Source organism: Hemicordylus capensis, chromosome 5, assembly GCF_027244095.1.
Source record: "Hemicordylus capensis ecotype Gifberg chromosome 5, rHemCap1.1.pri, whole genome shotgun sequence".
Classification (NCBI taxonomy): Eukaryota; Metazoa; Chordata; class Lepidosauria; order Squamata; family Cordylidae; genus Hemicordylus; species Hemicordylus capensis.
This window is the reverse complement of record NC_069661.1, coordinates 44,293,175-44,317,825: the sequence shown is the minus strand read 5'-3', so window position 1 is coordinate 44,317,825 and position 24,651 is coordinate 44,293,175. Positions and strand designations below refer to the sequence as shown.

Here is a 24,651-nt window from a genome sequence, read left to right as displayed (position 1 = left end):
TGTTTATGCACACACTTCAGAAGTCAGGATGTCAGCCAGTGGAAAGAGATGAAGGTCCATAGTCTTGGTTAAAGCCATGGCTATTCTGTCTATCTATCTAATTCTCTAAGGCATACCCGTGGCTAATCTCGTGCATGGCAGCTCTCGCAAGTGTTTGTGAGCAGAAGCACCGTGGTGATTGGGCAGTGGAGGTTCCATATGCAGATAGGAAGGAGAAGCCTGTGAGAGCAGAAGCACCATGGTAATTGGGCAGTGGGGATTCCATATGCAGATAGTGGGGAGGAGCCTGTGAGAGCAGAAGCACCGTGGTGATTGGGCAGTGGGGATTCCATATGCAGATAGGGAGGAGGAGCATGTGATGGTTAAGGTCAGTTGGAATGCAACTGTTACTGGTTGCCGCGGTCGAACGATGTTCTTGATTGTAGAGGAGAGGAATATATATATATACACACACACGGATAGCAGGCAGGGGTCTACAAAAAGACGGGTTGTGAGGGAGGAAAGAGCCCCTTCAGGAGAAGGAGACTGCCGTTGTGTGAAATAGGTGAGGAAACAAGATGAACAAGATCTGTTAATTCAGGAAGGGAGAGAGAGAGAAAGAAAAAAAGAAGGGAGGGGAAGAAAGACAGAGGTGAGAAGCAAGTGAAGGAGAGAGAGAAAAGAAGGGAAGGGGAGAGAGAAAGAAGGAAGGGTGAGGGGTGGGCCCAAGCCTGTCAGCAGCCTGAGGGGAATAAGTGGCCATGGTGGCACCTATTGGCAGCAAGGAAGGCCCAGTCAACTACTGCTGCTGTTTGGGGCTACTGAGGCCATTGGCAGAGGCTGAGGGAGGAAGCCGGCAAGGGATGGGCCTGCCAGTGGCCTGATGGGCCTGTCAGTGGCCACCACCATGGTGGTGGCGGCAGCGAGGAAGGGCCCAGTCAACCGCTGCTGCTGCTCCTGTGAGGAGGAGCAGGAGCAAAGCTTGGGCAAGGGTCGGGAGCTCTCTGGGGATAGGGGACTACAGCTTCGCCCATAGGTGCCAGCAACACTGCAGCCGCAACCAAGAGGGGTGAGGAGGATGGCATAAAAGGATGGAGGATTGACCAAGAGAGGTGAGGGGGATGGAAGCAACCGGATGGAGGAGGAGCAGGAGTGCAGCTCAGGTGAGAGTGGAGAGATCTCTGAGGTGAGGGGGGCTGTGGCAGGGGGTGAGGTGAGCTATCTAGTACTAGTGCGCAGATGCTTTGTGTGGGTTCAAGCTAGTTTCTTATACAATTCGAAGATGATTGATTCTAAACCTATGAAATTTAGTACAGAGGATTGCTGGCAGCTGGCCACTGGGTCAAGTGTCTAAATCAGTGTCATCACAGGACACTATCCTGTAAAAGGCTGGGGTCTACAGGAATGTACTGGCTAAGCTCAGCCAGAACCTAGGCCAAGTCACAGGACGTTAAGACCAGGTCAGTTCTGTGTGGGGGTGGTGACTACAAAGTGAGGCTTAAAGGTAAAGTATGCCATCAAGTCGATGTCAACTCCTGGTGACCACAGGTTGTCTTTTGGTAGAATACAGGAGGGGTTTACCATTGCCTCCTCCCACACAGTATGAGATGATGCCTTTCAGCATCTTCCTATATTGCAAAGGCAAATGAAGAACAGAGAGCATGTAAGGTTGCACCTAGCACCGTGACTTAGTCTAATAAGAATTATAGCATGGAGCCCACTTAGCTGGGACTACGTCCCGCTGAAGTTGGTGATATTTACTTCCACAAATGTTAAGAATGCCCCCCTAGGTTGTTTTGAGATTCTTAAGGCACCCTTTGTCATATAACAAGTTTTGTGCCTTTGTCACAAAGTGCACCCTTTTTTGGTTAAGCCGCTGCACTGAAATAACAAGCTTTACGCTTGTTGCTAAGGCACTTTTCACAGTAATCACAGCAGCAGTGATTACTGCTCCACACCCTGCAAGTGACTCTTGAGGCTGCCCCATACCCCACAAGTCACTCAGGGAAGGGAACACTGACTCCATAAAGATGATTTTTAAAAGAATAAGATATGAATAAAAGATCATTCAGAAGCCGGTAATATGAGTTCACATTCTCCTGGATTGTAGTGCAGGGGAATCCCCTAAAGGCAATTTGCTGTGTTTTAAGAAAAAGTCAAGCTTATTATATGTGACATTTGAGTCTTCAACAAAAGCCCTAGTCCTAGTAGGCAGCATCTTCAGAAACTTGTTTTTCTTACTCAGTTTACTAACTTACCAAAACTTATAGCAGTGCTGAAAACACTTAAAGAAATCCCCCCTCTGCTTTGATCTGAAAATTCCCCGCTCTGAATGAAAGAAGTGAAGCAACCTGTCTTAAAGTCTTGGGTCCCTTTCTGCTGAGAAACACCACAAGCTACCACTTATTCATAGGTACAGCAACAACAACAACAACAAAGGATATTTATATAATGCTTTTCAACAAAAGTTCCCAAAGTGTTTTACAAAGAGAAATAAAAATAAACCAGCTGGGATGGGCACAAAGCATCTGTGCCTCCGCAGGCCTGGCTGGCCCACTTCTCCCCAACCCCACTTCTCCCCCCCCCCACTTCTCCCCTGGCCTGCTTCTCCCCCCCCCGCCCACCCATGGTTTCTGGTGGATGCATTGGCAGGCCAGCCTGCTTCTTCTCCCCACCCCCACCCAGCGCTTTTTGGTTGGCAAGCCGGCCGGAAAGCTGGCCCACCACCTCCTCCCGCCCGCCCAATTCCCAGTGGCCGACCCACCCGCCACCGCCTGCTGCTCCCGTTGGCCAGCCTGGCCTGCCGCCTGCTCCTCCTGGCTGGCCCACCAGCGGCCAGCATTCCTATTGTCTCTGTCGCTAATCGGCAGCTGCTTGTGAACTCTCGTGAGAGCTTCCACACATGGGATTCACGCAGGGTACGCCTAGGAGAAATAAATATATAGATAGATAAAGATGGGTCCCTTTCCCCAAAGGGCTCACAATCTAAATCCACTGGAGGAATGCTGGGCTGGGCTGGATATAGGGCCAGTTGCTCTCCCCTGCTCAATAAAGAGAATCACCACTTTTAAAAGGTGCCTCTTTGCTCAGTTAGCAGGCAGCAAAGCATAGCAAACAGCACCATCCCAGCTTTGATTTCTATTGGCTTTTGGACAAGTTCTACTTCTTTGACCACCCTTCTTTGTCTTTCCAGACTAGACCCTAGAACGGGGTCAGGGCATCTCTCGGAAGTATGCTTCCACATTTCCTGTGTCGTGACACTGCAGTCCCTACAAGCAGGCTGCCGTTCTCATTTCCAGTGCCTTGTTGCGAATTTAATCGCTGCGATATAGAGCAAGGATGTCGTACATCCAGAATGAAAAAGTTGATGTTTTTTCAGGTTGTTAGTTGCTGCAAGACTGCTCCCCCTGCTGTTTACGTTCCGAATGCGACTTGCCAAATGGAGGCATTTTGCTGCTGTTCCAGCAGCTAGTCTGGAAAGTGCCCTGCAGGGGCTAAAAGTGATATGGAATAATGATGAAAAGGAATATATTTCAAGCATACTCAGACTTCCTTCATTGTTAAAAGAACCCTCTTTAGAGCTACCATCATGGTTCTTGAGGGTACAAAGCACACCACCCAGGACAGACTAGAGAGGATTTGGTGGCCCCCAGGGGGTGTGGAGGCCCTGGACTTCAGCCCCAAAGTCCAGGGGTAAAAGCACCTCTGGGTGCTGTACCCAGGTACAGTGCCCATGGAAACATGCCAGCCCTGCCCCCTTTGCCAATCTGCTTGTAAACCGTCCCCCACTCTCCACAACATAGCATTTGTCTGCAGAGTCATCTTGAGCCTCTCTTCAGTCTTAGGCTCCTAATATTCAGGAAACCCATGGGAGCTGTTTGTGATTGCAAGGTCTCTGCAGGGAGGGGGAATACTGCTCTCCAACCAGCGCCTGCCAGCATCCTCAGTAATCCAGAATAAAGATCAAATCCAGTTTACTGCCGCCAGTACTTGAATCCTTTTCACTCAGCATGTTGGAGAGGCTCAATACGATCAAGAAACCCTCAGCCAACTGAAGGCTGGAGTCCACAACCAGCCAGCCAGCTGTGCCCAAAGGCTCCGCAAAGAATGGATGGTTAATATATTTGAACTACAAACACGGCTGCTAAGCAACATCTCCTCGGCTTTGTTCTTCTATGGACTCTGCCCCTTTGAGCTTTGTTTCATTTGCAAGAGTTCTGCTGCCCGTCATAAATAATGTTATTCTTATTGATCACTTCCTGTTTTGTTAGGCCGACGCTGGTTTAGGGAATGCGTGTCGTGCACTGGAAATTTCTCCGGCACAAGTTGCATACCTGCCAACATGTCCCTATTTCCCCATTCAGGTGAATTGAAAAATAGGGATATGTTGGCAGGTATGAAGTCACGTTGAAATAAAGGAGTTCTGAATAACAGCGCTAATACCTTTTCATTCATTAGACTTGTTCTAATTAGTTGGGCCCCAATTTCATCGTATACTCTTAGACCTCAAACAGGAGTTCTCAAACCTGGAGTACCTACAACATGTTGGACTATAACTCTCACCATCTCCAGCCACTATGGCATTCGGCCAGTGTGAGAATTTGAGGACCCCTGCCTTAAGACAAGGCCAAGCCCCTTCTTCTTCTGATCATTTACATCTGCACTCACAGCAGCATGCAATACCTAATTTATCCGAATACAAGATGACTCTGGGTTTAAGTTGAGCCCTTTAAGACATAGAGGTTAAATACAGGTTATACCCTTATTTACCAAAAAGGAAGAGGACTCACGCTAGGGCTGCTCAACTTCAGCCCTCCTGCAGATGTTAGCCTACAACTCCCATAATCCCTGGCTATTGGCCACTGTGTCTGAGGATTATGGGAGCTGTAGTCCCAAAACAGCTGGTGAGCCAAAGTTGAGCAGACCTGTTATAGACCCACAGTGAGCTTACAGTGGTCTCCACATCTCACTTATAATGCACTTTGCAAAACTGAATTATTTCATTGGCCTGAATTTCTCTTCTAGTCAAATCTTTTCATTAACTATGTTTGTGTAAAATACAGCATAGTCCCAAGAAATACAGCATAGTCCAGATTCAACACTAATAGGTATTTGTTACTAATCTTTGTAAAACAAAGTTAAAAAAGAATTGTTTATCATTATCTGAACTTACTTCCAGCTTGGAAATTGTTAACATTTCTGGCTCAGAAGTGTCCTTTCAAAATCAGATGCATGTCTGACTAATATCTAGTGATTAATTTCTGAAAAGAGAGGTAAAAGAGAAATGCACTCTACATGTGATCAGAGACACACCTGTATCTACTATCACCCAAATGTTCCATTGCTGAGCTCTGGCTTTGAGAACAGGTTCTGGAGCTCAGCTGGGGCTTGAGTTAAACTGGCTCTTATTATTTGAGTAACTCTCATTCTCTCTGTGTAAAATGTATTAAACAATTTGTACCAAGATACCGTTCCTCTTCTGGTCCGGCTGAAACTGTGGCTATGCCAGCAGGTGGTGGAATCCTCCGGAATAATGTTTGTTTACACAGATATGAATTTATTTATTTTATATCTATGTGAAGTGCTTTAAGAATTTTTTTTGAAGAGAGGTATATAAATATTCTTTGTATTGTATTGTATATTGTTGAAATTGGGCTGATATTCATTTTTGTGCCCCTTCCCCAGAAAAACCATCCTACTGAACAAAACCAAATCTGAGACATAATGGCCGCCCAGAGATGTAAGTTTGGGTGGGGTATAAATTTGATAAATAAACAAACAAACTCAGGGGAAGTTTGGATAATACCACCCACTTAGCCCACACGCCACACAATTAGTAGCGCATTTTCTACTCCCCCTGACCCTGCACACTGTCCCATTTCACATATTCGCATGGGGAATAGAACGTCTGAACCACTCCTAATCATGTGGTCTGAATACTACTTTAAAGTATTTAAAGCACATAATTGGGGCAATTCAGACACTCCATCTCCCTCTGAGTGTGACACATATACCTTTGCTTTTAATAGCATGGTGGGCTAGCCAGTGGATGGTACAACTCAGATGAGCCCACAATCCTTTATAGTACATAAATAGAGCATCACCCGTCACCATTATTCCTAGATCATAGTCACATATTTAGCCAGGGTGCTTTTCAGATTACACTCTGTTCAGCAGTAAAATGTTTCAGCTTGGCAGGATCATTTTGAATACGTAAATAGTGTGCACAACTCTCCTACAATGGGAAAATACAGCTTTTTTAATTTTAATGTTGTAGGACTACAACGCAAGGATAAAATCCAAAAGAAGGCACCGGTAATGTTAACGGCACCTTGCCGACACTGCCAGGACTGTGATATTGAAACACAGGCAGTACGGAAGCACACTTAGTGGACCATAGTGACACTGTTGTAGTATGTAATCTGGAAAGCACCCAGTCAGTGTTCTCTCTGATTTTCCCCCCCATCTGTATACGGAATGAGTTTTGTTATAAATGGCAGTATCAAGGCAGTGTGTGCACACGTGCATTCAGAATGGGGCTTTCTTGATTCAACCTGTGCGGGATCCAAAATTAAATGAGTGGACATCAAAAAACTTATGTGTGCGTGCTAATGCACATGCCTTAGAGGGAACACTGCACCCAGGGCTGGCTCCAGGAGGTTTTTCACACAGGGCTTTTAGTTTGCATCTTCTCCGGAATAGAGGTCTATCAGCTACATTTACTCCCAAGTCCCTGTGAGCTATTGGGGAGCATTTAACCCACGATTCGAATTTTTCATTGTGTGTTAGACTGTAGCCCGATTTATATCTGTGGTTAAAAATCCACTATTTGAAGCATTTTTGAGCGGGGGAGGGGACAACTGCGAACCCGCACTAAAGCCTTGCAGGAAACTCACGGTAAAGCCTGCTGTGTGAAAAAGCTCCAGACCTTGAATGTTGCTCCAGAGGGCAGGACTAGGAAGCACATTTTGGCTAAATACAGATCTGCAGTCAGGTTAGGGGCCCAAGAGGGTCTCCCCCCCCACCCCATTTTCTCTATTCCCCCCTCCAGAGAATGCTTGTGCATATTTCAGAAGCAAATAAACATTTAAATAACTGGATGTTGCTTGTGCTTGGCACGGATGGGGACCAGATAAGTTGGCCGGGCCCCCTATATTTTGGCACATACACCCCACAAAAAACCTTTAGGCTGGTTATAGGCCTGGCTAGACATTAGGAAGAATTTCCTAGCTGTAAGAGCTGTTAGTAGAAGGTTCTGGCTTGTGCAATGCTGGAGGTTTCCAAATAGAGGCTAGACAGCCACCTGACAGTTGTAGGGATGTGCACGGAACCACGGAGGCGTGGTCCGGAACTGGGGGGCATGTAGCTTTAAGGGGGTGGTAGTACTTACACCCCCCCGCCGCTCTTCCCCCTCTGGCGGTGGTGCGTTTAAAAATCTTCTTGGGGCGGCAGAGTTTCTCCTTGCCGCCCCTGCCCCCGTCTTTGTCCTTTACAGCTTTCAACGAAGAAGAGCTAGCGGCGCGCATGCACCCTGCGCGGCGTGCGCACTCGTTTCCGCCACTGGCATGCATGTGCTGTTCAGCACACGCGCCAGCGGCGAAAACAAGCGCACGTGCCACGCAGGGCACATGCGCCGCTAGCTCTTCTTCGTTGAAAGCTGTGAAGGACAACGACGGGGGCAGGGGCGGCAGGGAGGAACTCTGCCGCCCCAAGAAGATTTTTAAACGCACCACCGCCAGAGGGGGAAGAGCAGTGGGGGGGGGAGTACTACCACCCCCCCTTAAAGCTACATGCCCATGCCCTTCCGAACCTCCGGACTTCCGAACCGGTCCGGAGGTCTTTAATACAGTGCCCAAACTGAACCATGCACACTCCTAGACAGTTGTGGCAGTTTCCCTGTATGGCACATGGGGCTGGAGAGAAGACCTCCAGGGGCCGTTCCAACATTCTGTGCCTCTGTAATGGTCCTTGAACAAGAAGCCCTTACTGAGCCCCTCTCTGAGTTAGCCTGCCTCCCGCTGCCACTGTCACTTCTGCCCATTCGATTACCCAATCTGCCCAGAGAGAAAGGGCAAGGTAAATGGAGGCTGCGGCTGCTGCTCCTCCTTCTCTAGCTTGTGACTGATTTGTACATGTGGAGAAGGTCGGTAAAGAGGCAGTGACAGCAAAGTGCAGCAGAAGCAGGAACATAGGAAACTGCCTTCTACTGAGTCAGACCATGGGTCCACCTAGCTCAGTATTGCCTTCACAGACTGGCAGCACCTTCTCCAAGGTTGCAGGCAGGAGTCTCTCTCAGTCCTATCTTGGAGATGCCAGGGAGGGAACTTGGAACCTTCTGCATGCAAGCGTGCAGATGCTCATCCCAGAGTGGCTCCATTCCTTAAAAGGGAATATCTTACAGTGCTCACACATGTAGTTTCCCATTCAAATGCAACCAGGGCATGCCTTGCTTAGCAAAGGAGACAATTCATGCTTGCTACCACAAAACCAGCTCTCCTCCCAGGACTGCTGACATTCCAGATGCTGGCATCAGGCCCTTGCTGGGGTTTAGGCCTTGGCAGGTGCCCAACAGTGCCAACTTTTTATGCCAGCCGTCTCGCCTTCAGCCTCTCCTTTATTCTGGAAATAACGACTCTGCATAATTGTATTTGCAACACGTAATTTTGGGCTGAGTTTAGCTCTGCAACATTTCTTCCTGCTCTTGCTCTCTCTGGCTGCAGCTTCTCAGCCTGGCCAGAAGCGAGAGGAGCAGAATGTGGAGCCACTGCAGTTCAGAGGAAACCACTCATCACTCTGTGGCTGCTGAATACAGCCATTCAGACTTCCTTGGCTAAGTCAACAAAGTAAGGTCTTTAGAAGTGTGGTGTGATGATACCTGAAGGGGAATATGAACGGATTCCCCCAAAACTGCTAAGTCACTCTGACACTGAACAAAGGAGATGACTTGCAACGATCGTGGTGGACAGCAACTTTCAATCCTTTCCCTTAAAATATCTGTGCAACCACTAACCACACAGTGAGTCCTCCCATGTTAGAAGCAGCAGCTCTCTGCTACATGTTGCCTGCATTTGTTCCAAATACCAGCTCTTTGATTTCAAAACTGCCCTCAATTAATGCTCTATCTAGATATTCATTTTCTCGGTCACAGAGACAACCTTCTTTTTCTCTTCTTCACATCCATTCAATGCACTAAGACTCACCTTAGTTCTCTAGCTAGCCTATCTACATAAATGTATGAAACTGACTTACTACTACTACAACAAATATGTATATACTACTCTTCAACCCAAGTTCACAGAGTGGTTTACAAAGAAAAATAAACAATACATAAATAAGATGGGCCCCTGTCCCCAAAGGGCTCACAATCTAAAAAGAAACATCAGGCAGATACCAGCAACAGCCACTGGAGGGATGCTGTGCGGGGAATGGATAGGGATCTGACTTATACAGAGTCAGATCCCTGGTTCATATACATCAGTGTTGTCTACAGCGGGGCTTCTCAAACTCAGAGGTTCCCGGACTACAAAGATCAAAAGCCACTGTGGCTAGGGATGATGGGTGTTGCAGTCCAACAACATTTGGTTGTTCAAGTTTGAGAACCTCTGGTCTATACTGACTAGCAGCTGTTCTCTGGAATTCCAGACAGGGGACTTTCCCAGGAACTGAACTTGGGACTTCCTGCATGCAAAGAATGTGCTCTACCACGGAATGATGCCCTCTCCTTAAAGACAGAACCTCTCATTTTTCTCCTGCAGGACAGAGGTTCTGGAGACTTGAATGCTTGGACCCCAAGAGCATAGTCAGAGTCCTTCAGCTGTAGACCTTTGTCCAAACTAGTCTTTGCAAGATTGTCTGCAGAGTATATGAACATAAAACATTTTTAAGCTTACAGACTAACATCCTGAGGTTTCCTCCTACCTTGCTTCCACACAATCACTTCTACCCAGGTTTTCCTCTTACCTTGCTTCCATGCAACCGAAAATTGGGAGCAGACACAGCTCCAAAACCTGGGTAGAACAAATTTGTGATTGTGTGAATGACCTCCCTGAATAACAAAGCGTTGATGCAGCGGGATTGTGCTCCAGACTAAGGCTACATTGGGGCTCACACAGTAGGGGGAAACCTATTACTGTCTGTGTCACCTGAAAATATGTCCCCAGAGCTTGTGTTTGCCAGCTCAGCCTTAGTTTGGAACACAACACTGCTTTGTAAGTCAAGAAGTCGGGTGCTACATTTTCAGAAACCTATCATGAGCACACAAAGACGTTTCCTATTAATTCAGAATAATAATCTTTGAAAAACACAAGTCCCTCCAAATCACACAGAAATGACATTGATCCCTCCAGGTACTGAATGCGAGTTGCTGAGGTGGGAGAGGGCTCTTGCCTTCTTGTTCTGCTAAAGGGTTTTCTGGAAGCATCTGGTTGGAGGATGCGGGACCTTTTTGTCTGATCCAGCAGAGCTCTCTCCCACCTGAGGTAGGGCTGTGCAGAACTGGTTTGAATCTAATCCGGTTCAACTTCGAACTGGACTACTATGACATTTTCAGAAAACTAAATGCCTGCACTTTGCCTAAGGCAGGATTGTAATGCTAATGTCTCAGTGCCAATTTGCACAATTTTTAGAGAACATTATTTCAAATCAGGTTGATTTTTTCTTTATCCATTTATTTATTTATTTAACGTATTTCTATACAATTCAAAACTTGTGTCTCTGGGTGGTTTGATCCATTGTTGAATCATCCCATGATAATCAACTGTGTGCACATGTGAACAGAAGCTGGGACAAAGAAGACCTGTGGGAATATAAAGCTGAAGATCACTAGCAGAGGCACTCTAACCCCTGGACTTCCGGGCAGATGTCCAGGGTCTTGAACACCCCCTGGGGACCCCCAGATCCTCTTTAGTCTGTCCCAAGTGGTGTGGTCACTGTGCCACACTGCCAGCCCATGCTGTGCCAGGCAGCTGAGTGTGACTATGACCTGTGCCAGGCGGCTGAGTGTGATCTCTGCTTTAGAGACAGAGGGAGGAGTAGGGGAAAATATAAGGGATAGGAATATGTTAAGTTGCCTGTTGAAATGTTTCTGCTAATGCATATTAGTATAAATATCTATATATATAATTCTCTAAGGCATACCCATGGCTAATCCCGTGCATGGCAGCTCTCACAAAAGTTCGTGAGCAGAAGCACCTGGTTGGGCAGTGAGGATTCCATATGCAGATGGGGGGAGGAGCCTGTGAGTGCAGAAGCAGCATGGTGATTGGGCAGTGGGGATTCCATATGCAGTTAGCGGGGAGGAGCCTGTGATGGTTAAGGTCAGTTGGGATGCAGCTGTTACTGGTCGGAAGATGTTCTTGATTGTAGAGGAAAGGAATCTATCTATCTATCTGTCTTTCTATCAAAGGATAGTGGGCAGGGGTCTGTGAAGAGAGGGGTCGTGAGGGAGGAAAGAGCCCCTTCAGGAGAAGGAGGCTGCCGTTGTGGGAATTAGATGAGGAAACAAGATGAACAAGATCTGTTAACACAGGAAGGGAGAGAGAGAGAGAAAGACAAAAAGAAGGGAGGGGAAGAAAGACAAAGGGGAGGAGTGAGTGGAGGAGAAAGAAAGAGAGAAAAAGAAGGGAGGGGAAGAGAAAAGGAATGAAGGGCGAGAGTCTGTCAGTGGCCTGAGGGGAACAAGTGGCTATGGTGAGGGCGGCGGCAGCAGCAAGGAAGGGCCCAGTCAACCACTGCTGCTGGTTTGGTCTACCAAGGCCTTTGGCAGAGGCAGGCAAGGGATGGGTCCGGGCCTGTAAGTGGCCTGAGGGGAATGAGCAGCCATGGCAATGGTGGCAGTGAGGAAGGACCCAGTCAACCGCTGCTGCCCCCACTCCTCCTGTAGGGAAGAGCAGGAGCTGGGCTCGGGTGAGGAGGTCTCTGGGGATATATGGGGCTGCAGCTTGGCCAATAGGCGCCAGCAGTGCTGCAGCCGTGGCCAAGAGGGGTGAGGGAGATGGAAGCAACAGGATGGAGGAGGGGAGCAGGAGTGCGGCTCAGGTGAGGGTAGAGAGATCTCTAAGGTGAGGGGGGCTGTGGCAGGGGGTGAGGCGAGCTATCAAGTACTAGCACGCAGATGCTCTGCCTGGGTTAAACTAGTACCTTTTTAATATTCTTACATTCTTGTGAGTTCTGTTTTGGCCATTGGCCGTAAATAAAGCGTCTATCATTCTTGTGAGTTCAGTTGCTGTTTTGCCCTCAAGAACCCATGTGTTAAAAATACTGCATGTATCACAGTGTGTGTAGGGGAATGATGCTTAACTTGTGGTGGGGGCGGGGGGGGGAGCTCCAGAGGCCTCTAGGTCCAGGCTCCAAAAATTACCTAGGTGCACCTCTGCGTACAATAATAGTAGTAACAACATAGTCTGACCTTTAATTCTAAACTGAGGGGACTGGTTGTGACTGCTCAGTGGTGAGGTGTGAGGGAACAACACTCTATCTTCAGAAATATTTTTCATTGTTATTACAATCAGAATCACACATGGCAAGATTCAGCCTTGTTAGCTTTTTCTATAATCCCAAACATTTGGTCCTCAACTTCACTGAATTTCAGTAGTTTGCTGAATTTTTACAGATGAAATTTAGACCAAAGTTTTGCATTTCCCACATATGCAGATGTAAAATATTCACCGACTAGACTACACATGAGACACCTAATGGCACAGTGGGGAAATAACTTACCTAGGGAGCAAGAGGTTGCTGTTTCAAATCCTCACTGGTATGTTTCCAGCACCTATATTGGGCAGCAGCAATACAGGAAGATGTTGAAAGGCATCATCTTATACCAAATAAAACCACATGGCTCTGTGGTCGCCAGGAGTCGACACACCGACTTGATGGCACAACTTTACTCTACACTATACATGTGATTCAGACTGGCTGCTTTCCCTCTTTCTCTCATTTATTAACAGCATCCACACATATGTACCAATAGCGTGATGGAGACCCACGTGTGTTTTGCGGGCATTTTTGCACAGACACCTGATATTAAAAGTGCTTTTAACGTTTTGTGTTTTTTTTTTAAAAATCCCAATTCTGTAATGTGAACGTAAAATTAAACAGTGGCTGCTTGAATGTCTGTTCTGCTGAATGGCTCTTCTGTTTCCTATCCCAGCCCCCTGCCAGGGATGTAGCAAAATTGAGCGGATGGGTTCAAATAACCCCGGGGCCGCCAGCTCCTTTGGCCCCCCCAGCTCCACTCCTCCCAATTTCCCCCCATTATCTTCCTCACTCCAGGGGCAGCCCCTCACTCCGAGTCCGAACACGGCTCCCTCTCCCCTAACTGTGCCTGGTTGCCCCGGCATTCACACATCCACGCAAGTTAGAGGGAAGTCTGGAAGCACTTTCCGCGGCCTGCGTGAAAAAGAAGATGATGCTCTTCGCCGCCTGCACGTGCAAGCAGGCGATGGCTGACCGGGAAATCCATGCCTGACCCTTCCTCCCCCCTAAAGCGACCTCCCTTGGAACGCCGGAGTTTGACACGCGGTCGCAGGGCGGCTCGTTGTTGCTTACCGTCGCAGTGCCGCGTGGACATCTGCGGGCAGCAGCAGACGCACCTCTCTCTCTCTCTCTCTCACTCTGGGGGAGCTACGGAGGGAGAGGTGTAGCTGTTCGGGTGGCACGTTAGGGGCTGGATCCCAGCAGGCTAGGCTCCCCGAAGGAGGAGCAGCAGGAGGCGTGGAGCTGGCTCTTCGCCGGCTACTGCGGGCAGGCACCACCTGGGAGCCCCTGGAGAAGGACACGGGCAGGGCGCCTGGGGGTGGGGCCGCGTGGAGGGCTGGGCTGGGCCGGCGCCAGGATCCCAGCCCTACATGCGCGCGGGGGGGGGGGGGTCTCGCCCGCCTGTGATTAGATGAGCGATCGGGAGGGCGTGGAGGGGTCAGGAGGTGAAATCAACAACAAACAACCAGGAGCGCCAACGGCAGCAGCCGTGGCCAGAAGGAGCTGCCGCCGCCACTGTCGCTGGGGAGAAGGCGAGAGCCCTCCGAGAGCGATCAGACCATGGCAGGCAGCTACCAGCTCCCACAGCTGCAGAAGGAAGAAGCGGTGGAAGCCTGGCTGGACGATCACTGGGACTTCACCCGCTCTTACTTCGTTAGGAAAGCAACCAGGTAAGAGCCGCTGCGAGGGGGAGAAGCGCGCTCAGCAGGAGGGGTTGAGCGGGGAGGGAAAGCGCATTTCCCTCCTCCTGCCCTGAAAAGAAAAAAAGCAGCAGCAAGTTTTGCTTTTCCCCTTGCCAAGCTGAAAGCAACAAACAAACAGCCGCTCTGTCTTGCCGCCCGCGCCTCCCAATGCAAATGATTCTCCTGGGCTCCTCTGCGGTGCCATTCATGCCCGGGGCGGTCGGGGGGGGGGGTTCTTCTGCCCAAACTCCAGTTAAGCTCTTCCCCTGTTTGGCTGCGAGGATGGAGCGTGACCTTTCCCTCCAGCGTCCCGTTGGCCAGTTCACTTTGCATGCATCTATTCACGCTGCACAGATTCCCTCTGTGCGGGGGATCGGAATAATGCCCACACACGCGCGCCAGATAACATTGGGCCTTTTGATTTCTAGCGCTTGCTCACCGTCCCATGGCAGAAGCTGCTTTTGTTGGACGCGCCACTATCTCTGCTGCCCTACATCCCTCCAAGCCTAGATGGAGTGAGGGGGACTTGTTTCTTCTGATGACTGCCTTGTGCGTAGGGCTGCACCACTATTTCAGAGCAAGCCCCATTGAACTCGGCTGGAGTGGCTTCCTAAGAAATGTGTCGGGCTAAATGTGGTTCGGGGTGTAGTCCAGTCTGCACGTTGACGTGGGAGTGGGCCCCATGAACTTCCAGTTAAACAGGCATAGGGCTCGGATTGTCTAATCCGCATGATCCACAGATCTCCTAAAGCATCGTGTTTGCCCTTCGTTCTCCAGGCCCCAGTGAGGATCAGTCCCAGCTGACCTTTATTTTCAGGGCTACCCCCGATTTCCTTTAATTGGTTCCTAATCGCTGCTCCGTATAATTTCAGGACATTCCCTTCATTTAGGACGGATCAATTTCCGTGGAATTCCACTGAGGTTCCCAGGATTGCCTTGTGGGGTGTCCTGAAAGTGACCGGGCAAGTTTGACTTCACTGTGACTTCAGTGATTTGCAAATTGCAGCTGCTAGCGGGAAAGGGTAAAGGCCTGCGTCCAGAGCGATGGAAGAGAGGGAAAAGAGGTTGGGGGCGGGGGGGGGGAGAGAAACTTTTTAGTGGAAGGGATTTTCGTTGGGGATAGAGAAGACAAGGATGGAGAAATGGTGCTGCTGCTGTAGGAAGCTTTCTAGGATTTGATGGAAAATACTTTAGCGCTGGGGAGGGTTGAAATAGATGACCTTAGGCTTACGGCATCCAGCCCCATAGTTCTATTCCTTGCGAGAGTGCTGCTGCTGCTGCTAATCAGCGGGTGTTTGCTGCGACAGCTAAATGAAGCCTCCATGTGCAGAGGCAGTATATCTCTGAGAAGATGGTGCTGGGGGGAAACAGAGGGGAAGGTCTATTGCCTTCCTGTGCGCCTTGTGGACTTCTCGGAAGCATTTGGGCCGCCTTTGCGGGGAACTGGATCTTGGACTAGGCAGACTTTCGGTGTGATTGGGCAGGGCTCGTCTTGGGTGCTTTGATTGCTTGATTGATTTCCATACCGCCCTTCCAAAAATGGCTCAGGGCAGTTTACACAGAGTAATAATAAATAAATAAGATGGCTCCCTGTCCCCAAAGGGCTCACAATCTAAAAAGAAAACGTTAAGATAGACAGCAGCAACAGTCACTGGAGGTACTGTGTTGGGAGTGGATCGGGCCAGTTACTCTCCCCCTGCTCAATAAAGAGAATGACCACATTAAAAGGTGCCTCTTTGCCAAGTTAGCAGGGGAGTGTGGGGTGGGAGTAAAGGTTTGAGGGCATAAATCGGGGTATTTGGGTTGGTTTAGCCAGGGGTGGTGGTGATCCCAGAGGTCTGCACCTAGGTAATTTTGGAGCCTGGAAACCCCCCCCCCCATTAAGCATCATCATGCTCCGCCGGCGCACTACCTGGGGCAGGCTAAAGAGGATTGGGGGGGGCAGGGGCTATGGAGGGCCTGGACTTTGGCCCCAAAGACCAGGGGTAAGAGCACCTCCGGATGATGCCCCCCCCCCAGCAGTTGGCCTGGCCAGATAGCACTGGCGGAGGTGGGGGTAGGAGGGGCGTCCGGCCCGTGGGCGATCGACGCGATTCAGCCTTTGATGAGGTTTGGAGAGCAACTCCGATGCTTCGGCTTAGATAGGGAGAGAGGCGCTCCGTGCTCTGCGCCCGCGGTTCCCCGCCAGGGGGCATTACCGCGCCGCGAACAGCTAGCGGCAGCCCTGCCAGGGCAAGAAGTTTTTCCTGGGAATTTGTTATCCGAGGGTGGGGTTTTTTTGGGGGGGGGGGGCTGCTGCTCTGCAGTGTGTTTAATGTGGAGATCAAAGGAGCTCGCCTGGATTGTCTCATCTCTTGTTTGACATGCTGCCTTTTGGAGACAAAACGAGGTATTCCTTCTCCTTTTCACGCGCGTTGGGTTCGCTCCCCTCAGCCTTCGGGGTTTCCACTATTTTTAGAAGTGGAGTCAGGTTTCCATTTTGAATAGTTTCCTTATAAACAAAGCGGAGACGATGCAACGAGCGAGCGGTCTCCAGAGCGCATGGTGGGGCTCGGTGGAGAGCAGAGGGCGAGGAAGTCTCCGGGCCGCTCCGAGTTCCTGCCGAGCGCGCCTCCGGGATCGCCTCTGCTTCTCTCTCCAGTGGCTTCACCATCTGCTGCCGCTCCTCTCCTCGCTTCCCAGATCACTTAACGGGGATGGATGATGGGCTTTGAATGAGCTCGCCGCTGCTGCTGCGCCTCTGCGCATGGGATGGTGCGGTAAGACGAGAGGTGCCCATTAATTATTGACTTGCAGGTTGCACGGGTCACTGCCTTCCCGGAGCCCATCTGGGACTGGCAAGGACTCTTTCTGCCTCCCTCCTGCTGTCGGCCTCTCAAAAGCCGGGGCAGGCAGGCGGGCTCGCTCGCTTTCGTTCTAGATTTGTTTGTTTTGTTTTGTTTTGTTTTTTTAAATGGAATTTTGCATAACACATTTAGTGTTCGTGGCATTAAGGTCCCTCGCACCCGATCTTCAACAGTAGGGGTTTGTTTAAAAGTAAGTCGGTTTGGTCGCTGCTGCGTTTTCAGGCCCATTGAAGTCCATGGCCATCTAAAGGCAGCTTAACTCAGCGTACAGCCACTGACTTCCGTGGAACAACTTTCTATATGTAATGTGTGTTCCGTTCAGAATTGGGCTGGTAGTACGCCCCTTGGATGGAAGTCGAGCAAACTCAGGTTCAAGGGTTTTATGGTAAGGACCTTCAGTAATACTTGTAAAAAACAAACAGAAAAGCTCCAAGCCAAGAATGTTGTGGCATCTTAAAAACTAATTTGACCGTCTGCAGGAGTTTTCAGGGTGCTTGTGTACATTTTATGCAGTCCTATGCATAATACTGGGTTGCGGCTACCAAGGTCTGCAATACTCTTGTGTGTTTCATGAGTACTCATACATCATCATCATCATGAAGATGATGTTGACAATTTGCCTTAACATCAATGACTATTTACCCCCTTTAAGTGAAATAGAGAATGCCCCCAGATACATTATGAATACATATGGCGTCATATTTTTACACAATGGGGCTCTTGTATGCTTATGTAGAGAATACTGCTTATATTCTAGGTAGTGTATGCCTGACTAATACTAATACAAATAGTTGTTGAGGCAGTAAGCTTTAATTGGTATAATAATCAAAGCTTGGTTAATTAGTTTACAGGGACATAGTTTAAATCAGCAGCAGTACATTTTAATCGAGCGAGGTTGCAGAGTAAGAGTGCATGTCTATTTTTAAAAACTGTTTTGGTTCTGATGCAGTACTGTAATAGGGAGTGGGAAAGAAAAGAAAGTGTTGAAGATAGATTTATTTCTAGCAATCAGTGGAAACTTTTTGTTAAATTGTAAATTATCCTTCCGTAACTCAAAAAGGTACTTCTGCTAAGGTTTTGGTAATACAGTACTACTAATTTATTTATATTTATTTAGCTAGTTGATTAATTGGTTGAAAGGCAGAATCAGCTAATATTATTTAATTGTTGATAGTCCCAATAATAATACTTTGGTATACTTTATATATTGTTGCACATATTGGTTACAGTACACTATTATGTATATGATATGTATATGTATATATGTGTATATAAGTGTATACAAGTGTATGTATATAATACCAATACAAGTATTTTGTACATGATATACACAATAATAGCTGAGCATGTTTATGCATGCAGTACTGCTGATGCATACTGCACAGCTGTATATTTTACAGGCTTGAACTTCTGCTCAGATATATATCCCACTGGCATATTCTTGGACACCCTGTCAAATAAAACATCTGAACTAGTTTTGAGAAATAGCAGTTTTTCAAGGGAGTGTACTTCTTACAGCTCAGTCCAATGCATATCTGTTTGGAAGTAAGGTTTACTGAATTAAATGGGATTTATTCCCATGTAACTGTGTGTAGGATCAGAATCTTGGAAGCTTAAAGTAGTGTTGAAGAAATCTAGAAACATATTAATGTTAATACGTGGAAGTGTGTTGGCTTTGTTTGACCAATTGAATGAAGAGTAGACAAAATGCAGTGCCATATTCCTGACATAACTGATGTCTGACATAACAGTGACAACTGATTCCTGACATAACAGTGACATATTCCTGTTTTCGACTTTAGAGTGCTTAGAAACAACCTATAATATTTTACAGTGGGTGTCGAATATAGATTGATAGATTGATATTGATTGTACATTCAACTTGACAAACACAGTTTTCAGCTCTTGTTTTATGGGCTTATATCTGTGAAAAGTGGGAAGGTTTTGTATATCTGTTTGTAAGCTAGGTGTGATTTCATCTTGGAAAATCTTCTAAAACTATATTAATCAGTCTATTTTAAAACTTTTCATACTGAAGTAATGGTATCCAGATACTACTCTCAGGTGGATGGTTTGAAGGTTCTGATCTAGCACAGGGTCAAAGCCCCCGTGGAGAGGTACTCTGAAATATTCAGAGGGTGCTCAGTAGTTTTTATAATCCTTCTTGATTTTTGCTCTTCTGAACCTCCATGTTGATTAGCTGGATCCAATGCATGGATGGAGTTCAGATCGGTACAAACTGAAAAGGAATATGTGTGTCCTTCCATTCCGACAACAACATGCCTGCTTATACAAGTCATATGTAGACATATATGCCACTGCTTTATACTGAGTCGGAGCTTTGGTTCATGTAGGTCAGTACTGCCTGTATTGACTGGCAGCAACTCTTCAGAGAGGGATCTTCCTCAGCCCTACATGGAGATGCCAGGAATTGAATTCGGGACCTCCTGTGTGCAAAACATGCATTTTACCAGTGAGCTACAGCCACTCAACTGACAACAGCTTGGGTTAATTTTTCTTCTTGGTTAACTTCACCTTAAGGGCTTTTGCTATGTGCTTGCAAAATAAGTTCTTTGTACTGCATACATAAAGCCACCTAATGGCACAGCAGGAAATGACTTGACTAGCAAGCCAGAGGTTGCTGGTTCGAATCCCCGCTGGTATGTTTCCCAGATTATAGGAAACACCTATATCAGGCAGCAGTGATATAGGAAGATGCTGAAAGGCATCCTCTCATACTGTGCGGGAGATGACAATAGTGAACCCCTCCTGTATTCTACCAAAGACAACCACAGGGCTCTGTGGTCACCAGGAGTCGACACCGACTCGACGACACACTTTTCCTTTTTACTGCATACATAAATAAGGATTTGCAGGTGTGGGACACAACATAAGCTGGTATTGTAGAAAGATGGAAAGTCAAGGGGGTGGTTTCTGCAGTGTTCTCCCTGGCATACATGATACATTTTATTTAAGATGCACAGTATCAGCATAACTGGCTCCCTCCTGTTCCACTTGCTACATTTACGTGGTGCTTGATTCTTCACTGGTCTCCTGCCTATTGACACAGGCTGTTCTGTCTGCATTGGTAAATTCTCAAAAAAGCTGTGATTGTTATTAACATTTCTGCAAATAACATTGACCTTGGTTAGAGACTTTATAGTAATGTTTTGTTGGCTGCCACATACACAACATGGCACCCTTTTGGATGAATGAACCTTACAGTTCTGAATTGGGACCATGCTTCCTTACCATAAAGAATGTGGATTAGAATCTCCACTTATACATAGCAGCTATTGAAAAGGTGAAAAAGATCCTGCCTCTTTATCACTCTTCTGCTACCTTTATTCAGTTCGTGTTGAATAACTGAGCAATTACTATTTATTGTTGAGATTGTGCCATCAGTGTGCATAATACTTTACAAAGTACGAGAGAACAGATCCTTGCCTCAAGGAGCTTACAATGAAAAATTTAGTACAAAAGAGATAATGGGGTAAACAGAGGAAGAGTATGTGTTTATTTCTGTGACATATACTTTAGATGCAATTGTGTTGAAGATTGTGGGTACTGAGAGGGGGTATGGTAAACACTCACAGTTTGTTCATCCAGTGTTTTCATGATAATGGTCATTTGTTATGGATCAATAAACAACTATGGATCAAGTAATGTTAAATGTTCTTGAGTATGCAGCCTTGGAAAGATAGAAAGCTGCTTTATATCAAGTTAGACCCTTGGTCCATCCAGCTCAGTATTATCTGCATTGACTGGTGGTGACTGACATATAGAGCAAGGGTGCCTTGGTGTAGCGAGAGAGCAGTCTAACAGAACTTCCTAACTAACTATACTGATGAAGCAGGTATACTGCAATACCAATTGCAGAGGAGTAACAGCAGGAGAGAGGGCATGCCCTCAGCTCTTGCCTGTGAGCTTCTCAGAGGTATCTGGTGGGCCACCATGTAAAACAGAATGCTGGACTAGATGGGCCTTGGGCCTGACCCAGTCCGGCTGTTCTAAGCAGGGAAGTGGCAATTTTTAATACTCTCTCCTTCCCTGGAAAAGCCCTCTGTGCCACCCGAAAATATGTCCTTGGGGGTTGTGCAGCCCTCAGATACATATTTTTCACTTGGCACAACAGACTTCCTAGGAAGAGGAGAACGTCAAAAATTGTTGCTTCCTTGCAGTTAACTGGGAAGTTCTGTTAGGCTGCAGTCTTGCTGCTTCAGTGCATCCTGCTCTGTGTGTCAGCCCTCGGCACTCCAGGGCTTCAGGAAGGTATTTCTTAGCCCTACCCAGAGATGCTAGTGATTGAGCTTGGAACCTTCTGAATGCACTTTGGTTCCTTCCCACAATGGTCTGGCAGGACTTGAACTGAACCCACAAGTTGCATCTGCATGACTTGGCTCCTTATCCTCATTTGTACTAATCTGTATGTTTACATATGGCTTGAAGTGATCTTACTGGGATAGACCTTGACAATGTTTCTTTGGATCTAAGAACCGGTCCAAAAATTTGTGAACCAGACAATGGACCCTTGCTAAAATTACCAGACTTAGTGACAGACATTGTGGAGGGAAGGGTAAGTGGGCTGCCTGGGGCAAATAAAGATTTTATTAAATAACTCTAATGTTTAATATCCTAGTTTAGATGCTACAGTTAAATTTCTAGATGCCATGGCTTCTTGATGCCTGGGATTTGTCGATCCCTATGTTGAGATCTCATATAGGCTGATCTTATGCATTTTTATTCATAAGTAAATTCATAATAATAAATAAACTTTGTTAGCTGTCCCATAACAAATACAAGTTGCATTGTATTTGTTGGAACATTCCCCCTAGTCAGTGGATAAGAGCTTTGGATTATAATATTAGCTTTGGTTTATAATATTAGGTATTTTCCCTGTGTGGTCTTCAAAATTCATCTTGAGTAATGGAGAATAAATATCTTCAACTCTAAGCCGCATACTGTGTTTTCGCTTGCTATGCTCCTGCTCACGGTTGTTAGTTTTATGTTGTAATACTTCTAACTTGCTTCTCCAAAAAGGGAAGTCTCTGCACTGTATAATTTATACTAGAGTTGTACAGACTGTTTATACATATATCGGGGACATGCTCCTTTCCAGACTCTATATGCACTCAGTAGTGATTACATATGCACAGCGTTATAAAAACAAGTTGATTAGCTGTTTGGGAGTTGGGGAGACCCTCTATTGTCCTTCCTTCCTTACCATCCAACCAATTGGCTCAAGTGGAATTTTTTTTTTTAACATTGCTGAGTATGAAATCACTTCTGTGCACATAGTCTGGAAGGATCACGCCCGATACTTAATATTTTGTGATCTTTTGGAGAGTTACTCTGTGTAATACAATCCTTAAAAGCACTTTGCATATTTTCTTCGAATACTGTATATTGAAAGTGAGCTTTCTCTGGATGCTGATTCTATTTCCTTGAATATTTGGCAGCTCCTCAATATAGCATATGAGATAGGGGCTATTTTGGCATTTATATTTCTTTGTCACACTCCACTGGCCAGTTCTTTTGCCCAAAGTCCATGGAAATATGCAGGGTACTCTTGAACACTTCCAGTTCGGTCAATTTAACCCGTATACGAAAACATCCTGTTGGTTTGTGATCCTTGTCAGCCAGTGTGATTCAGTGGATCGAACAGTGGATTGGAGGATGATTTTCAGGGCTATAACTGAGTGGTTGGTCAGTAACTTTGCTGACATCTATTTCTCATCCATATAGGGGAATGCTAGGGATCTTTTTTTGTAGGGCTGATGCTAAAAGCTTGTCCAGTCCAAATGTTGAACTGAAACCTTCTCTCTTAAAAGTTTATCCCATCATCAAGTATTTCTCTTCTTAGTTCTTAAAACAGATCAGCATTGTGTGGGAGTGGAGGAATGCCACAAATGTCCACTTCTGCAGCAGTGTCACAATCCATTTGAGCAGACACTTTCCCCCAAATATGCTGGTGAAATTAAGAGTATTTGTGCTGTTTCGATTCAGGAACTGCATTCACTTGCATGCAATTTGGAAAGCCCTTGATGGGTAGGTATATAGTGGCCTCCTTTTGCATACCCTTTTGTCCCAGCCTGCAGCAAAGGGCAAGTCTGTGTCTTCCCCAACAAGGGTTTCCAGATGTCTCCTCTTTGTGGTCCCAATATAAGTGAATGTGCTCTATTCACTTGTATAAGAAACACTGATTTGGATCTGAATGGCTATGTGAACCTTTGCTTGGATATACATGAATATTTTTGCCCACCCTGCAGGGGCAAATTGTTCATTGCATTTTCTGTGTAGAAAATGCATAAAATAATATATTAATTTGCATAAAACATGCATTAATAGAATTGACACTAGATCATGGCTACTTGGTATACATCGCTTCTCAGCCTTTTGGCTAAGATCAAACGTACTTGATATACAGGTTTTCTTTTAACATGTTCAGTTAATGATAAAGTGGTATGCTCTTGAGGAGTTTGGCTGATGATCATCCATTACCTGACAGTTTGGTTTACATTCATGTAAGATTCATTATTGGGGAAAGTGTAATAAAAAATTAATACATGTGTTAATGGATTATTGCTTTCATTTCTGATGAATGGAGTGGCAAGTACAAGTTGATTATTAAATAAGTGTGATTATTTCTTCTATTATTACTGAAGCTCCCAGCTGGTTTATAATAGCTCTGGTAGTGCTGGCTTACATACCACACAGTGCTCTGCTGATCCAGGAATGGGTTGCCCGTGCTAGTTCTGTCCAATTCTAAGCTCCGTCTGCACTGTTTCCAAGCTTGCAGAGCCTCTGTGACGACTAAGAATTGTGTCACTGCTGTAGCAACTCTGCTCCAATTATTCCTTATAGGAGCAGCATTGCATCAGTGTTGGATGTGGCTTAGAATTGGATGGAACCAGGGCAGGTGTCCTGCTTTTGGATCGGTGGGGTGCTTGTTGTATGTAAGCTACTAACTCCAATTATGTAGGATCAGGTTTAGCTTTCAGAAAATATTGGATTAGTACAAAATCCATGATATTTGGAAGTATATATTACAAATACACTGAGAACCCTCATGGTGTAGTGGTTAGAATGTTTGAAAGGGATTGGGAGACCTCGATTCAAATCCCTGCTCAGCCAGGAAACTCATCGGATGATCTTGGACTAATTACACTCTCTATGAGCTTAATCCACCTCATAGGGTTGCTGTGAGAATAAAATGGAGGGAAGGGCTATGTACCCTGTACTTCATATTGAAGAAATTTAAAGTAATAATGTAAATTTTTATTATTTTTATTTATTATTATTTATTATTTTTATTTATACACAATAAAATCCAACATTTTATGAGCACTAATGTCAACATAGGACTCTTGTGTGAGCAAGAGGTCAGTAAGTTGATCATGTTTTAAAATTTATTAGGCAAGCTTGGCTATTTCAAAGTTCCAATTAATGTTTTTCATTTGGTTATCTCTAGGAAGTGTGTGTGAGAGACTACATGAATGTTTTATTGATTTGTAAACAGTAGGACAATATAGTAGGTAAAATAGCATGCCGTATCAGATCACAATCTATTTAGGGCATTAAAAAAAACTTTCACAATAACATTTTCTGGGTGACAATTATGCAATTTTTATGCAAATAAAAAAAATCTGCATGGAAACTTCTTTCTT

General features: G+C 46.3%; 1 protein-coding gene across 8 annotated transcripts in view; it reads left to right on the top strand.

Annotated features, from left to right (window-relative positions):
• The first annotated feature begins 403 nt into the window (after positions 1 to 403).
• The window catches only part of PDE5A (phosphodiesterase 5A), a 118,023-nt gene continuing 93,775 nt past the window's right edge, over positions 404 to 24,651 (top strand). For 2 of the 8 annotated variants that reach the window (XM_053256794.1, XM_053256793.1), the window contains exon 1: positions 13,876 to 14,126. In XM_053256794.1, coding sequence (XP_053112769.1) covers positions 14,017 to 14,126 — 110 coding nt within the window. In that variant the 5' untranslated portion in view covers positions 13,876 to 14,016. Of the gene's footprint in view, positions 545 to 5,664; positions 5,720 to 13,874; positions 14,127 to 16,426; positions 16,528 to 16,663; positions 16,910 to 17,869; positions 17,887 to 24,651 lie in introns of those variants that run through there. The other 6 variants (XM_053256800.1, XM_053256795.1, XM_053256797.1 and 3 more) reach the window with 6 other exon arrangements.